This window comes from Henckelia pumila, chromosome 2, assembly GCF_033568475.1.
Source record: "Henckelia pumila isolate YLH828 chromosome 2, ASM3356847v2, whole genome shotgun sequence".
Lineage (NCBI taxonomy): Eukaryota > Viridiplantae > Streptophyta > Magnoliopsida > Lamiales > Gesneriaceae > Henckelia > Henckelia pumila.
This window is the reverse complement of record NC_133121.1, coordinates 155,951,511-155,969,674: the sequence shown is the minus strand read 5'-3', so window position 1 is coordinate 155,969,674 and position 18,164 is coordinate 155,951,511. Positions and strand designations below refer to the sequence as shown.

General features: G+C 40.3%; 3 protein-coding genes across 3 annotated transcripts; 2 read left to right on the top strand and 1 right to left on the bottom strand.

Moving 5' to 3' along the window:
• The first annotated feature begins 8,258 nt into the window (after window positions 1–8,258).
• LOC140878754 (uncharacterized) lies at window positions 8,259–8,792 on the top strand. The gene has a single exon (XM_073282371.1). The coding sequence runs from the start codon at window positions 8,259–8,261 to the stop codon at window positions 8,790–8,792; it is 534 nt and encodes a 177-aa protein (XP_073138472.1).
• A 315-nt stretch (window positions 8,793–9,107) lies between these two features.
• On the top strand, window positions 9,108–11,030 carry LOC140878753 (uncharacterized). Its single transcript, XM_073282370.1, has 4 exons — window positions 9,108–9,247; window positions 9,347–9,624; window positions 9,988–10,315; window positions 10,646–11,030. Exons 1-4 carry the CDS (start codon window positions 9,108–9,110, stop codon window positions 11,028–11,030), a joined length of 1,131 nt encoding a protein of 376 aa, XP_073138471.1.
• A 381-nt stretch (window positions 11,031–11,411) lies between these two features.
• On the bottom strand, window positions 11,412–13,918 carry LOC140878752 (uncharacterized). Its single transcript, XM_073282369.1, has 2 exons — window positions 12,601–13,918; window positions 11,412–12,508 (listed from the first exon to the last, which is right to left on the bottom strand). The coding sequence occupies exons 1-2, from the start codon at window positions 13,916–13,918 to the stop codon at window positions 11,412–11,414; spliced, it is 2,415 nt and encodes an 804-aa protein (XP_073138470.1).
• Between the last annotated feature and the right edge of the window lie 4,246 nt (window positions 13,919–18,164).

Below are 18,164 nucleotides of genomic sequence, written 5' to 3'. Positions count from 1 at the left end.
ACACCTACTTCATTACCTTTACTGATGATCATTCTAGGTATGGGTATTTATATTTAATGAAATATAAGTCTGAAGCATTTGAAAGGTTCAAAGAATTCAAGGCTGAAGTAGAAAACAAACTAGGTAAAAGTATTAAGGCACTTCGATCGGATCGAGGTGGAGAATACTTAAGTACCGAGTTTTTGGACTATCTAAAAAAGAATGGGATTCTCTCTCAGTGGACTCCTCCTATGACACCTCATCTTAATGGTGTTTCGGAGCGTCGCAATCGAACTTTGTTGGACATGGTTCGATCCATGATGAGCTTCACTGAGCTCCCACCTTCGTTTTGGGGCTACGCGCTTGAAACGACGGTATTGTTGTTAAACAACGTCCACACTAAAGTGGTAAATAAAACACCATACGTTATGGAATGGCAAAGCTCCTAAGTATTCGTACTTGAGGATTTGGGGATGTCCTGCTTACGTGAAGCAGACAGTGGGAGATAAGTTGGATAGTCGATCCACCTTATGTTATTTTGTAGGGTATCCGAAGAATTCAATTGGATATTATTTCTATCATCCTGCTGAAACAAAAGTGTTTGTTTCAAGGAATGCCACCTTCTTGGAGAAGGAGTTCTTATTGGATAAGAAAGGCAAGATGATGGAACTCAAAGAAATTCGAGAAGAACCCGAGATACAAAATAGCGATCCTACACCTCAAGAATCATCACAAGACACGCCTACTACTAGGAGATCCGAGAGGACTTCTAGGCCTCTTATTAGATATGGTCTTCTTCTTGAAGGGGATCAAAGTGAACCCGACATTGGATGTGATCCAAGAAACTTCAAGGAAGCAATTTCTGATGCGGAATCGAATTTATGGCTTGAAGCTATGCAATCGGAAATAGATTTGATGCATTCTAACCAAGTTTGGTCTTTAGTAGATCCTCCCGATGGAATTGTTCCAATTGGGTGCAAATGGATCTACAAGAGAAAGCTTGGGCCTGATGGAAAGGTATTGACCTACAAGGCACGATTGGTGGCAAAAGGTTATACTCAAAGACAAGGAGTTGACTATGATGAAATCTTTTCACCAGTCGCAATGTTCAAGTCCATAAGAATCCTTATTGCCATAGCAGCATGGTATGACTATGAGATATGGCAAATGGATGTAAAGACTGCATTTCTTAATGGAAACATTAAGGAAGAGATCTATATGACGCAGCCTGAGGAATACACATCCATGGGAAGCGAGCATAAGGTATGCAAGCTTCAGAGATCAATCTATGGTCTCAAACAAGCATCAAGAAGTTGGAACCAGAAATTTGATGAAACAATAAAGGATTTTGGTTTCATCAAGAACCCGGAGGAACCATGCGTGTACAAGAAAGTAGTTAAGAATGCGGTAACATTCTTAGTACTTTATGTTGATGACATCCTACTCATGGGGAATGATGTAGGGATGTTGCAATAAAAAAAGATATGGTTATCAGGTAGATTCTCGATGAAGGATTTAGGTGAGGCATCCTATGTTCTAGGAATTCAGATCTATAGAGATAGATCTAAAAGAATGATAGGACTCACTCAATCAACCTACATCGACACCATATTGAAAAGGTTTTCTATGGATGAGTCCAAGAGAGGACATCTACCTATGTGTCATGGAGTTTTTCTATCCAAGTCTATGTGTCCCAAGACTGACGAAGAGATAGAGAAGATGACACACGTGCCATATGCGTCAGCCATAGGTAGTATCATGTATGGGATGATATCTACCAGACCGGATGTGGCCTATGCTCTGAGCGTCACGAGCAGATACCAAGCCAATCCCGGTCAAATGCATTGGAAAGCCGTGAAGGATATTCTTAATTACTTGCGAAGGACTAAGAATTTATTCATGGTTTATGGAGGGAGAGAATTGAAGTTGGAAGGCTATACCGACTCTATCTTCCAATGTGACGTGGATGACTCGAAATCAACCTCTGGATTTGTATTCGTGCTCAATGGCGGTGCTGTGTCTTGGAAGAGTTCCAAGCAAGACACCACAGCGGATTCCACCACTGAGGCAGAATACATTGCAGCATCAGCTGCTGCTAAAGAGGAGGTTTGGATAAGGAAATTCATCCAAGAGTTGGGTGTAATTCCTGAAGCTGTTGGTCCAGTCCCGGTGTACTGTGACAACATGGGTGCCGTTGCTCAGGCAAAGGAACCAAGGTCTCATCAGAAGTCCAAACACGTACTGAGGAAATACCACATCATCCGGGAGATCGTGGAAAGAGGAGACATCAGTGTCGAGAGAGTGGCCTCTACAGACAATATCGCTGATCCGCTTACTAAGCCCTTGCCAGGACCATTGTTTGACAAACATCGCGAAGCAATGGGATTACGTAGTATGACTAGTTGGCTTTAGGGCAAGTGGGAGATTGAAAGAGTGGGTGCCCGGTTAGCCAACTTGTGGCTAAGGGCTTTTATGACTCTATGTAAAATAATCTTTTGTTTAATATAATTTACACTTTTATAATAGCATTGACTTTATCTTTCTTCATAATGTTATATTATGATATACTATTGTTGTTTTGATAAAGACCTTGAATATACTATAGTGTATGTAAGATGTGGTAGCACATGGGGATGGCTATCATGAAACACATCTTATAGTCACTGTATATTCTAAACTGTTCCTAGTCAATTGAGCCGTCCGCAAATAAGGATAATGATCGCTCGAGATTGAGACTAGCATTTGCGATGCCGAGTACCACGTTTCATTGGTATGGAACATAGAGATGTTCAAAGCATGCAAATGGATATTCATATGATGAATGATCGAACTACCCTATTCGGACTTTCCAAGTGGTTATCACTTATCGAGTGGATAAAGTCCGCGGTTTTGGTTGTACACCATTAGTCCTTATTACTTGAAACATCATTGAGACTCTATATGCTAGTACTGTACTTTGACTCGTTTACCGACTCTATTGGGGTCATCAGGTATCGGGATTGGGTACAGTTACGACACATATAGGAGTCGATGCTTTGTTGTCAAGGATTCACCACATACTTGCGAGTGTGGATATCCTATGCGATCTGAGGAGATATTAGTGTGACGAATCTCTGGCCAGAGTACATGATGTGTTTTAGGTTAATGAGTTTTCCTAGTAACACATGCGATGTCACTATTTGATCTCCAAGATGTAATGCATAGTTATCGAATCTCGAACGACTCTCGATATACCAATGATTGTTGATTCGATCGGGATATATGGATGAAGGGACCGTACTGTACGCTAACCAAAATCTACTGGTTCTTGCAGGCACTATCAGTAATACCTATGGAATCATGGGGCGATGTTGCTAGGCGCTCTTACCATGATTCGATGGGTAAGTCGGAAATTGTTGTTCTGAGTCACAAGGAGTTGTGAGCCCACGGCTAGCTGTATTCCTGAACCATTGAGGGTTACACAAGTAATGGATTACTAAAACCCCGTAGAGATAGTTAAATTTAAAGAGTTAAATTTAATGAAAGAGAAGTTGGACTTCTTAACTAAAGGGAGTGGGATTTCCTAAAATGACATAGGGATGGGCATTTTTGGAAATCACTGAATTCGGATTCAGAAAAATTATCTTGACTCTAAAAGATGCAGAAATGGTTTCTGTGCACATTGGTAAAATCAGTTTATCAATCGGAGTCACGATGAATTTTATATTAATTTCTAGAACAACGGGCTTGGCTTGTTGGGCTTAAGTTCTGGATTGTGGGCCCTAAGAAGTTAGAGTCCTAATGCAATTATAACTTAATATAGTCTAGAAATTATCTATAAATATATGTACTGTGTTCGAAAATAAAAAAGATTTCAGTCTTGCAATTTTCGAATTTCAGCCTATATTATTCAAGGGGATTTTCGAAATCCTCTGTCCCTTTTGGAGAAAAATTCGGGTTGTGTTTTTGTGAAAAATTACAATCTGAATTAACAGATCATATCTGTTTATTCTCTACGCAAACTTCTGATTGATTTCTAGTGCAGTCAATCAGAGGGTTTTGTTTTCTATTCGTGGACCTGATTGAAGAAACGTTCGTTCATCAGTTCCGGGGATATACAACAAGAGCAGATTAAATTCTGTTGGTGTCCATAATCTCGCTTCGAGATTTCAAGTTAAAATATTTAATAGTGATTATTTGTTTTACTTACACTAATTTAATCGTAAAAGTTTTGATACCCATATATGGAATCGTTCCATATTAATAAAATAAATTTTTAAACTTCCGCTGCACCGGGTATCAATTCTAATTGATCTGAACACGTTTTCCAACATTTTTGTCTAGTTGAGCGAGGGTGAGCAGAGTTTCGACGAGTTGAGGAGTCTACTGACTACCTAGTCTGTTCTCTCATTACCTTCTGGACCCGAAGGCTATGTGGTTTACACCGATGCATCTCTTCAAGGGTTGGGTTGTGTGTTGACAAAGAAGAGCACGTAATTGTCTATGCTTCTAGACAGTTGAATACCAACGAATGAAACTACCCAGTGCACGATCTAGAGCTTGCAACGATCGTGTTTGCATTGAAGATTTGACAACATTACCTGTATGGCGAGTGGTTTGAGATCTTTTTGGACCAAAAGAGTTTGAATTATTTGTTCACTAAGGCATAATTGAACATGCGACAGCGTCGTTGGATGCAATCTTCTCAAGGACTAAGATTGCGAGATTAACTACCATCCAAGTTCTACAAATCTAGTGGCAGACGCACTTAGCCGTAAGGTGAGTGTTAGTGTTCTTCGAACTAGTCCTTTGGCTAGTACAGTTCAGGAGTGTTGTTCCTTGGAATTCATGTTCCGGAACAAGAAAGTACGAGAGGGTATCCGAGTGTTTTCAGTACTAGCTGAGCCATATTTATTTTCCCGTATCATAGAAGTGCAGTTTTCTGATCCAAAGATGCAAAAGTTAGCGATACTTACTGTAGCAACCCTACCCGGATCCACTACCTAATCAGAGTTAATAAAGCGCATGCAATATAATAAAAGCGTGAATAGAGGATTATTCAAAATACTACAAATCCAAACGACAGAATACAACCGACGACAAAATTAGTGTATAAATACTCTTATACAACCAAATCGAAAGTCTTAGGGTAATAAACCCTACCATTAAAGCCTCGCTGCAACAGTTAGTAACCTCAATCCTGCTACGAGACTTTAGCGGTAGGGTTTGTTACCCTAAGACTTTTGATTTGGTTGTATAAGAGTATTTATACACTACTTTTATCGTCGGTTGTATTATGCCGATTGGATTTGTTGTATTTTGAATATTCCGCTATTCACACTTTTATTATTATTGCATGCGATTTATTAACTCTGATTAGGTAGTGGATCCGGGTTGGGTCGCTACATTTATTGGTATCAGAGCGCATTGCAACTGGTAATTAGTAAAGCGTATTAATACATTATTTGTTATTTGTTATTAATTGACAGATGAAAAATTACGACGAGAGCCATGACAGTGGAGGTGATGGTCGTTGGGATGATGGAGACGGTCGTCGACATCTCCTTGGACACTGCGAAGAGCGGAGGAGAGTCAGCATGCATAGGTTTATGCAAGTGAGCCCTAAGCCATTAGCGGGAGGCGAGACCCCAGAGACTGCTGAGGACTGGCTAGAGAGGATGGAGCATTGCTTCAGAGAGTTCCGTTTCATAGATGCATAAAATATGGAGACTCTTGGTTTTCCGCTAGAGGGTCGAGCGAGGAAGTGGTGGAGATCTACTCAGCACCGTTTGTAGCAGCGAGAGGAGCAGCTACTTGTACTGAGTTTCATACTGCTTTTCAGAGATTGTATTTTCCTCCAGCCCTTCGTCAGGCAAAAGCTAGTGAGTTGCTTAGACTGCGACAGAGGACGATAACTATTGAGGAGTATCAGCATAAGTTATTTGATCTACTTCCTTATTTCCCGCATATCGCTGAGAGTTCTGTGGCCAAGTTTGATCATTTCCTTCAGGGTTTGAACCCTGAGATTCATCAGATGGTTGTTGTTGGGAGCGACATGACCTATGAGGGTTTGGTGGACCGTTTCCATCAAGCTGAGGATAGTCTTCGGAGGAACCGATCTATGATTCCTTCCTTTTCATCTAGACCGACTAGTTCCTTGGGTCCGAGAGGCCAGCCTTTCAGGAAGCAAGGTGGTACTTCTTCTTCTTCTTCTTCTTCTTCTTCTTCTTCTTCTTCTTCTTCTTCTTCTTCTTCTTCTTCTTCTTCCGGATCTGGCGGAGTGCAGCGTTTCGGTAGCCACAGGATGAGCCGGTGTCGTTTGTAGTGACCCGCACCGTGATCACCTACTAATCAGAACTTAAGCATGCAATTAATTAATAAAATAATCTTAATCAGAGAAACTGCGGAATTAAAGTAAGTCAAATACCAGGTAAGCAAAACCTAGTGGTCAACCCCGCTATCCAGACTTGGTCACCACCTAACCTCTCTGTCTCCGGGAGAACTACCTACATCTGCCCCATGGAATAGGGCATCTAGCCAACAGAAAATAACCGAAAGTTAGCCTAACATGCTCAGTATGAGAGTATGAGTATACGGTGTTATGTGTGCATGTATGCAAGTGAACTGGGTACCAAGACTCTCAGGTCAAGAAACAAGCTCATAGACCGGGCCCAGGGTATATAGCACGCTGTGCCGTCGCATCAGGAGGTGGCTCATATACCCAGTGGATAATGGTGACCTGATACTAGTACATGTGTCCAACCATAAAGGTGACCTGACACAAGAATTACGTATCCAACCATCCACAAACTCGTAGGGTGAGCGCCCTACTACAGGATACCTCTAAGGTAAAAGCTCAATATGCTCATGTATGCAACATACAGTCATGACATGCTGTATATAAAGGCATATAAAACATGCAATCACATAATCCATGCAAACACATAATACATGCATACTCAATCTGGATATCTCGAATAATACTTCCGTACCTTACTAAGGCAGATCCTAGAAGCTCCCCCTCTAGGTCCAAGCCTACCATGCAGCACTACAACATAAATAACCATGCATTACCTAGCATGCCAAACATCACCTACTAGGCTCTAAAATCCTTAATTAAACTATAGCCTACTCCCTATTTACTATAGGGAACCAAAGCCATACCTTCGTCCGTCGTCAGCCCGCTGATATCGCATGCCCCAGAGCCTGGGCATAGCCTAGCTACGACTCCTAGATGCCTCGCCAGAGCTCCGTCGCCTAGCTGCTACTGCAGACACTATCCGCTATAAAATAAACTATTTCCTACTCCAACTCTTAAAGAAAGAGTCCCGAAGCCCTTAAATAGAGCGATTACCGGGAGAGGAGAGGGAAAATTGCACTTAAAAATGAGGGATTCGGACCCCTATTTATAGGCCACGATCGGAAGCTCCGATCGGTGCATGTTTGCCACGTTTTGGACGGCCGAGATCGAAAGCTCCGATCGTAGGATCGGAAGCTTCGATCTCCTGCATCTGGCCACGTGTTTCAATCTCCTTGACACCTGTTTTTGGTTGAGATCAGAAGCTCCGTTCTCGGATCGGAAGCTCCTATCTCGGATCGAAAGCTCCGATCTGCCCGGTAGCTCCAAACTGTTTCTCATGCTTCCGAACTGGTTTTGGTCCTCTGGGACCCCCGGGACCTACCCCACCATTTTCGGACGTTCCAGATCTGATTTTCCACTTATTTTAACCAAATAAGGACTCCTTAAACATGTTTTGACACTTTTAAAATTATATGTCATTTTCTAACATGTTTAAAATCACTTAATCTTGTAAAATGGAATTGGGCTACTACATCGTCAGTGCAAGCGAAGACATCCTGCAGGACCGTGCCCTATTTCAGCCAGCGCATGTTACCAGTGTGGTCAGGAGGGACATATGAAGAGGGACTGCCCTATGTTGATAGGAGCGGCTAGTGGTTCCAGAGGTTCCAAGGCATCAGTACAACAGCCGCAGCAGCAGTATCAGCAGCAACCTTCTCATCAGCAGCGCCAGCAGTCGCAGCCATCGTCACGACAGACTTCTTCCCGTGGTCATTCTTCCTTACGACCACGTGTTTAGGGGCAAGTCTTTGCACTGAACCAGGAGTATGCGGAGGCAGACAGTGACCGGATGATTGCAAGTACTTATAGTTTATGTGGTTTTCCTGCGTATGTGTTGATTGACACTAGTGCATCACACTCATTCATATCAGCAAGTTTTGCTAAGAAGTATAGATTGTCGTTTATTACTTTAGACGTGTTGTTAGTGGTATCTACTCTGATGGGTAGCAAGGTCTTAGCTAATTGTCTAGTGGTTGGTTGCTCTCTGGATTTTGAGGGGTATCAGCTTAGTGCTAACCTGATGATCCTAGCTATGGAGGCTTTTGACTGCATTGTTGGGATTGATCTCTTAACTACCTACAGAGCGATAGTGGATTGCTATCAGCGGTTTGTTCAGTTTCATCCTGAGAATGGCGAGGCATGTTATTTCTATGGTGAGGGATCACGACCCCCGATGCCAGTGGTTTTCGCTCTGAAAGCCCGATGTGCTTTAGAGTTTGGCGGGGAAGACTACCTTATCTACGCCATCGATGCATATTTGGAGGGACCATACATCCAGGAGATACCCATAGTCCGTGAGTTTCCCGATGTGTTTCCAGAAGAGATTCCAGGCTTACCACCAGTGAGGGAGATCGAGTTTGGCATTGAGTTAGTGCCAGGGACAGCATCGATTTCTAGAGCTCCGTACCGTTTAGCACCCTCTGATATGAGAGAGTTGCATAATCAACTTCAATATCTTCTTGACAAGGGCTAAATTCGGCCGAGTGTTTCGCCATGGGGAGCCCCAGTCCTTTTTGTTAAGAAGAAAGATGGGTCGATGCGTCTTTGCATAGACTATCGACAACTTAACCAAGCGACGGTGAAGAATAAGTATTCTCTTCCGCGGATAGATGATTTTTTCGATCAGTTACATGGTACTTCTATTTATTCAAAGATTGATCTACGGTCGGGATATCACCAGTTGAGGGTTAGAGATGAGGATATCTCTAAGACAGCATTTCATACGCGGTATGGTCACTACGAGTTTTTAGTGATGCCATTTGGTTTGACGAATGCTCCAGTAGTCTTCATGGATTTGATGAACAGAGTATTTCGCGACTCTTTGGATAATTTCGTGGTAGTGTTCATCGATGATATCCTGGTGTATTCTCGCAATGTTGACGAGCACCCTTTCCATCTCCGTACAATATTGCAGATACTGAGAGAGAGGTAGTTGTATGCTAAGTTGAGCAGGTGTGAATTCTGGATTGATCGAGTTGTCTTTATTGGTCATGTGATTTCACGAGACGGTGTTTCCGTTGACCCTAGTAAGACGGAAGCCATTTTGAACTGTTTGCGTCCGACGACAGTTTCAGAGATTCGTAGTTTTCTTGGGATGGCAGGCTACTATCGGAGATTCATGGAGAACTTTTCTCAGATTGCTAAGCCTTTGACGCAGCTGACGAGGAAGGATGTACCTTTCGTTTGGACGTCGAAGTGCGAGGAGAGTTTTCACGAGTTGCGGTGCCGTCTGACTACAGCTCCAGTATTGGCTCTACCGTCAGAATCAGGTGGCTTTGTAGTTCACACCGATGCTTCTCTCCGAGGTTTGGGATGTGTGTTATAGCAGAGAGGTCATGTGATTGCCTATGCCTCTAGGCAATTGAAGACTCACGAGGAGAACTATCCCGTACACGATTTAGAGCTTGCAGCCACTGTCTTTGCACTTAAGATATGACGTCATTATTTGTACGGTGAAAGGTTTGAGATCTTCACTGACCATAAGAGTTTGAAATATTTTTTCACTCAGGCTGAGATGAACATGAGGCAGTGTCGTTGGATGGATCTTTTGAAGGACTACGATTGCGAGATCAAGTACCATCCAGGCACATCTAATCCGATTGCGGATGCTCTTAGCCGCAAAGTGTACGTGAGTTCGCTTTGTACCAGATCATTTGCATGAGTGGTAGAGAAGTGTTGTTCCTTGGGTTTCACTTTTCGACACAAGAAGGAACAACAGGGAGTTCGCGTTTCGTTGGTGCTTGCCAAACTAGCCTTGTATACTCGTATACGTGAGTCGCAGGTCGTTGATCCAAAGATGCAGAAGTTAGCCCGATTGGCTCAGGATGGGAATACTTCTGGTTTTCATTTGCAGAATGATGGTCTGTTGTGCCTCTCTGGACGTGTGGTAGTTCCTGATGATTCCACACTACGAGAGGAGATTCTGTCACAGGCTCACCGTAGTAGATTTTTTGTGCATCCAGGCAGCACGAAAATGTACAAAGATCTACGTACGAGGTTTTGGTGGAAAGGAATGAAATGCAGTGTGTATCAGTTCGTGTCTCGATGCCTTATGTGTCAGCGGGTCAAGGCAGAATTTTGACGACCCGGTGAATTGCTCCAGAGTTTAGAGATTCCTGAGTGGAAGTGGGAGCATGTGACGATGGATTTTTTCACCCACTTGCCGATGTCTTCCAGGAACTGCGATGCTATTTGGGTTGTTGTTGATCGATTGTTGAAATCCGCGCATTTCATGCCTTATAATCGGGACTTTACTTTCGATCGAATGACATATCTATATGTTCAAGAGGTTGTTTGTCTGCATGGAATTCCTTCGAGTATTGTCAGCGACAGATATCCGAGGTTTGCTTCTAGATTTTGGGGTAGTTTCCAGCGAGCTCTTGGTACTACTCTGAGTCTGAGTACAGCTTATCATCCGGAGACCGACAGGCAGAGTGAGAGGACCATTCGTACTCTCGAGGATATGCTTCGAGCGACAGTGATGGATTTTGGACCAGCGTGGCATGACCACTTGGCTTTGGTAGAATTTTGTTATAACAACAGTTACCACAACAACATTGGCATGGCACCATTCGAGGCCTTATATGGACGCCGCTGTCGTACGCCTTTGTTTTGGGACGAAATTGGCAAACATCAAGTCGAATGTCCACAGATGATTCAGCAGATGATCGATGCAGTGGAGATGATCCGTAAGAGGATTAAGGCATCCTAGGATCGACAGGTTAGCTACGCTAACACTCACCACAGACCGTTACATTTTGAGGTAGGGGAACATGTGTTCCTGCGAGTTTCACCTTTCCGGAAGGTGATGAGATTTGAACTCAAGGGAAAGTTGTCGCCGAGATTTATTGGTCCGTTTGAGATTCTTGAGAAGGTTGGAGACGTGTCTTATCGTCAGGGGCGGTCCTGAGAAAAACGAGGCCCTGGGCAAAACTTAAAATATGGCCCCTTTCGCATTAACTTGAAAAGTCGAATATATATAAAAATATTGAATATTTTGATTAAAGTAAAACAAAATAAATAAATCAAGGTACTACACATAATAAATAATGTTTTACATAATTCATAAAAATAATTTATTCAACAATAAATATTATTTAAAACGCACTCTTCTTGCGTTTTTTGAAGCAAAGTCATCAATTATGTCGTCGTAAGATATATCCTCCAATATGTCTTTCTCGATGCAGAGAGTCGCTAAACCATTTAGTCTCTCTTGACTCATTGTGGTTCTTAAATAAGATTTCAATAATTTCAACTTGAAAAAGCTCCTCTCAGCTGATGCTACAGTCACATGAATAGTCAATAAAATTTGATAGGCAACCACGACCAAAGGAAAAACTTCCATTTTCAATGCAAACTCTAAAATTTTAATGGATGTCCAAGATTTATTTGTGTCATATGCTTCTAGAGGTAGCATGCTTTGCAACATTTGTAATTCTAAAAGCAGGTCATTAGCATCAATATCAAACACATCATTCTTTTTCAAAGCAGATTCAAGATTCACACAATATTTTCTCAAATAGTCTTCATCCAATGCCATTAACTGTCCTCCATCCATCAAGAATCCAAACATAGCTTCGAAAGAATTCAATTGCTCAAACCTACTCCTCAACTCCAAAAGAGAAATATCTACCACAACAAGAAAATAATCAGTCCTAAAACGTTCTTCAGCTATTTGTGGTTCTCTTTCAGTATTAGCAATCTCAACAAATTGTCTCTTTCTAGAAGTTTGTCGTCGCTCGGGAAATACAGGATCAACTCCTATATTGGAAGCAATTTTTTTAGCAGAATTTATGGCAGATGCAAATCCTTCTTCCCTGTAATTCTCAAAAAAAGAAACAAGCCCTTTCAACTGTTTCACTGCAACATCAATATGCATAGTTTCAGATTGTAAGGATTTACAAACCGAGTTTATGTTGTAGAGAATATCATACCAAATTACCAATCTTGAAAAAAATTCAAAGCTACTAAGTTCACGTGTTGCTAACAATCTGGCATCTCTCGACAATCTTGCATCATCAGTTAAATCTGCTACCTTAAGTAAAGCTTCTCTGATTTGCCCAACTTGTGACTTAATGGCCTTGACGCTTTCGATATGACTTTCCCACCTCTTGGTGCACAATGACTTAAGCGTCAAATTATCCAAACAATCAAGTAGAATACTCCAACGTTTTGTAGAATTGGAGAACACTGTATACATGCATTGACATGCTCCAAAAAAAGATTTTGCTTTAACACAAGAGTTTGCCATATCACAATCACCAAATTAAGACAATGACTACCACATGGCATATAAAAGGCTATCGGATTTATATCAAGCAATCTTTTTTGAACACCCTGATGTCTTCCTCTCATGTTGGAGCCATTATCATAACCTTGTCCTCTAATATTATCAATATAAAGTCCAAAAGAGTCCAATGCAGCACACAATTCATTGAAAAGGCTCAATCCACTCGTATTTTCAACATTCAGAAATTCTATAAAGTACTCCTCAATTTTTACTGGAATACATGAGACATCAACACACCGTAATATTAAAGTCATTTGTTCCTTGTGACTTGCATCAGTAGTACAATCAAGTATCACTGAATAATACTTTGCTTTCTTAATTTTTTCAATGACAACATTTTTGACCTTTAATGATATATTTGTTATCAACTCATTTTGAATTTTATGACTGAGGTAATGATGATGAATTTCTTTTCCTTTAATGAGCCGACGATGTTCTTGCATTATAGGATCAAACTCGCCAATCATCTCAATCAGGCCCAGAAAATTACCTTTTGAATTATCCTCCAAATTTTCATTCTTTCCACGGAAGGAGAAAATATTTTTAGCCAAACATTTTACAACTGCTACAATTCTGGTCAAAACCCTTCTCCAACGGTGTGTCTCATTTTTAATCTGTTCCTGCAATTCTTTGACAATTGTTTCATTTTTTCTCAATCTCACTTGTAACTCCACCATAGATCTCAAATTAGCAAGATGTTCACGACTTTTTTCGTGTTCTCTAAGCTTCTCGCTTAAATGTTTCCAGTCTCTAGATCCCTCTTCTGCTAATTGACTTCGTGATTGTAGTGTTTTGAAAAGCTTACAACAGAAACAAAATACTTTATCTAACTCCTTTGAATAAACTAGCCATTTTTTCTCATGACTTGTTTTGTTTGGAAGCACTATGTTATAATACTCCGAGGAAAAATTTCTACCAAGTTCATCACGAGGGTACTCAAAATTAACCTCTTTAATTGGGCCTTTTTCAACGAGTAAATCCTTCATTTTTGTATCAAGACTCTCCCAAACTCTTGGATCAAATATATTCAGAGAATGATCTATAAATTCTATTCTTTCACTTTCCTCATTATTTCTTTTGTCTTCATCAATACCCATAGTGTTTGCAACATAACCAGCTTCTATTTGTTCTTCAGAACGATTTTCTTGGGCGTTCTGATCATTAAAATTGTCAATCAAAATTTCTTGCACTACATTCGTTTCTTTCAAAACAAACTTATCCATCGAACCTTTCATTGATTGAGTAATCTTCTTTTTCGTTTCCTTTTTTTTCCTTTTAGCACTTCCAGATGGGTATTTTCTAGGCAACATATTTCTTCAAGTGCTGATACATTAAGTACAAATTCAACAACATAATTGATATATATGAAATTATCTTTCGTATTTCATAAATATGAACTATCCAAAAAAAATCACAATGAACTATCAAAACTCACAATCCAGATGCTAATTTAATTTATAACCAGTTAATTTAGCTATTCAAATTCAAATTCACCAAATCCCCAATTTTCAAAATAAAATTTCGAAAAATTCATACCTCTAATCCTCGAATTTGTAACCTCTATGATCCTCGAGTTTTCAAACCCTACATAAAATTAATAACAAATATTAATATCTAACATCAAATCAAAGCAAATTGTTTAAGAAAATATACTGGGTGCGTTTTGGGTGTATACCTTTGATTTTCTCCCTTAGTTGCAGTGTGTCATCGTGCATGTGTTAGGTTTGTGGAGATTTCAATTGCAAAATTAATTCACACGCTACCATAATGTGATTTGACTTTCTTTATTTATATTTTTATTTATAATATAAAATAATTACATGGGCCCAATGTATAATAAATTAATAATTATAATTTAAATATATATAATAATTTTTTTTAAAATATTTGGGGCCCCACCCAAAAGTAGGGCCCTGGGCATGTGCCCTGCCTGCCCTGGGCAAGGGCCGCCCCTGCTTATCGTTTAGCTTAGCCACCATACCTTTCCAGTATCCATGATGTGTTTCACGTGTCCTTGTTGAGGCAGTACGTGGCGGATGAGTCGCACATCTTGCCTCCGACTGAGGTGCAATTGGATCAGGATTTGTCCTACGTGGAGAGACCCCTCAGGATTCTTGACAGGAAGGACAAGATGCTTCGCAATAAGAGCATACCTCTAGTGATGGTGCAGTGGCAGCGTAGAGGAACTGAAGAGGCAACTTGGGAGCTAGAAAGCCGGATGCGAGCCGAGCATCCAGAGTTGTTTTGAGCTTTTGTACTTTTTCTTGTAAAAAAAATTTATACTTTGTAATGTTCAGTTGTAATAAAGAACATTTGCTTGTTTTTTTGCGTTTTACTATAGACTTAAATTTTGATGACGAAATTTCTTAAGTAGGGGAGAATATAGTAACCCGTACCCGCACTAGTTGGCAGGATTCGTTTCCTTTTGTCGAATTTTCGTACAACAACAGCTATCAGACGAGCATCAGTATGACACCTTTCGAAGCGTTGTACGGAAAGAAGTGCAGATCTCCTTTGTATTGGGATGAGATTTCTGAGTTGCCTGAGTTGGGACCAGATTTTATTGGTAACATGTCTGAGCAGGTTAATATTATTCGATTGAGAATGAAGACGGCACAAGACAAACAGGCAAAGTATGCAAATATCAGATGCAGACCTCTGGATTTTGATCAGGGAGATCGAGTTTTTCTTAAGATTTCTCCTTTCAGAGGCATTTTTCGATTCGGGAAGCGAGGGAAATTGTCACCGAGATTCATCGGTCCATACGAGATTCTGGAGAATATAGGCGATCTTGCCTAAAGATTAGCACTTCCTCCTTATATATCTGGTATTCACGACGTTTTTCACGTCTTTATGTTGCGGAAATATCATCCAGATCCTTCTCATATTCTTCAACCTGACGAGGCTGAACTGGATGAAACATTGAGCTACTTCGAGCGACCGATTCAGATCCTTGACAGAAAGGATAAACAACTCAAAACCAAGTCGATTCCGTTGGTGAAGGTTCAGTGGAATCTTCATGGAGTCGAGGAAGCGACTTGGGAGACAAAATCTGATATGCGACAGAGATTTCCGGACTTATTTATCTGACGTGAGTCCTTATTCAGTTTCTTGATTCTTTATTCTCTATCTTATGTGTTGATTTTATCTGATTTCGAGGACGAAATCTATTCTTAGAGGGAGAGAATTGTAACGCCCCAAATTTATCTTAATTGAGTTTATTTGAGATAATCGGAGATTATTGAAGTTGAGGGCCGATTTGTATTTGATCAGGGATTGATTTGCAATTTTCGGAAATTTCAGGGTCTAAAATGCAAATCTAGACTTTAAAAGATATTTGAGTTGACTTGGCTCATTCTATCCTTCACTTCATCTTCTCCAACACCTCCTCCTGCATTGAAGACGCCCCAAAACTTCTTCAAGCTTTCATATTTCGATTTCTGCTGGATCCGTTCGTTAAAAATTAAATATGAAGGAATATGCGCGATCACAGCCGTGAGAGCTTTGTTCTATCGTAAGTATTTCTTCGATCATATATACTTTATTTTCCGAATGTTTTTAAAATCAAATGAGTTTCGAGTATGATGTTCTTGAACTAGTTCTTATCGTTTATTCTCAGTCGGATAGGAAAAAGAACGTTGTTCGGAATTGTTATGATTTTATTGATGATTTTCGAGATTTGGTTTTGAGATTTGTCGAATTTGAGTTGAAGTTGATGAATTGATATTGATTTGAGTTGAATGAGTTATATTATTGTTGTCTGTATTTTCGGTTAGTCGATATATAGCCGTTGTGCCTGAGTTTTGGATATTTTTTGTTGAATTGATCGAATCGGGTTTTGATTGAAGTTCGAATGTCGATATTGATCTTTGTGGCTTCATTTCAGATTGATTGAAAGTCGTTGGATTCAGAGTTGACATAATTTCTAGTCGTAGAAGAAGTGACAGAGTTGGTAATGAGTTTTACCTAGTTTGTTTATGAGATTGATTGGATCTTTGTTGATTATCGTTGTTGTTTTCCAGATTTGGAGCATCAATTGAATCGAGAAATGTATAAGACAACATCGACTTGAATGGGACGAGTCACTCGAATCCGAATCGATTTGAGTTTCCCAAAGAAATCACATACTTGCATGAATCCTTGCTTGCTTGATTATATGCAGTAGTTGAATTGCTTGAATGCTTTTGAATTCATATGCATTCATCTTGATCAAATTTATTGAGTACCTATTGATATAGAAGATTAGGAGATTATAGTTGAGTGGCATTGGTCGTCGAGTTTACTCCAATGGTTGTTTTAACTCTCTATAGATGCTCCAAAGTCTAGAGGAAGCAGGATATACCACATTCACCTCGATCGGGAGAGTCGGTGAGTTGTGGAAATATCTTGGCCTCGGGATCCCAAAGGTTGAGTCGAAGAAAAGAATCTCCTTGTGATTATCCGAGTTTGATAATCTAGAAACATGTATACATGCATTGCATTTTATTGCATTGGAATCGAGTTGCTGTTATTTCAGGTTGTTGATTTACTACTTGAAATTACTTGTCATGCTGTCGTTATATCATATTTGATATACTTGATGATATTGCATGTTTGTTGCTTATACTGGGAATGTTATTCTCACCAGTTCATCCGGCTGTTGTCTTGTCTTTGTATGTGTGCTTGGCGACAGGTGGGGCAGGACCGAGTCAGAGATCACGTGGCTAGGTGGTTGAGTTGATAGAAGTGAGGACTTGGTGTTTTAGAAGTTGATTATGTAATTCAAACTTGTTTTGTATTTGGATTGTAATCTAGAACCGAAGCATGTTCTACTGGTTTGAATAATGTACAACTTTAGAACTACCTTGTACTATTTTATGCATGTTTTATGAGTTTGTAGCATGTTGGAATGGAAGAATTGAATTGTGTTAGCATGGAATCTGTTCTGCTGAAACTTTTCTTTTGCTGGTGCAACAGGGCACGGACCCCATGCCAAGTCCGTGCAAGGGTCCGTGTCCCCTCTCATTTTGTTAATGTGTGTTATTTTTGTGAGTGCACGGACCCCGTGCCACCTCCGGGTGAGGGTCCGTGTGATCGGGCATAAAGTCATGTTTTTAGAGTATTGATTTCGCACGGACACGGGCATGGAGGTGGTGCGGGGTCCATGTGCCTTTCAGTTAAATGCACGGACCCGTGCACGGATGTGTGCACGGGGTTCGGGCATGTTCTTTTTAAAAAAAAATTCTTTTATTTTCTGCCTTGGCTTTTAATTTTGGATTGCATATTTATTTTGAGATTAGTTGTTTAGAGACGAGGTCCTCACATTAAGTGGTATCAGAGCGATAAGTTTCTTGGACTGAATTAGAGTGAGCGGGATAGATCGAGTCCACTTGAATTGAATTCTCGCATGTGTTTGAGTTATTTAATTGATTTATTAAATACCATGCGATCATTCTTTATTAATTGAGAATTATTTGAATTACATGATTATGTGATTTAAATTTTTAAAGCATGATTTAATTGAGATATCAATTGCTTGGATTCCTGGATCGAAATCGAATCTTCTCGAGATGGTTG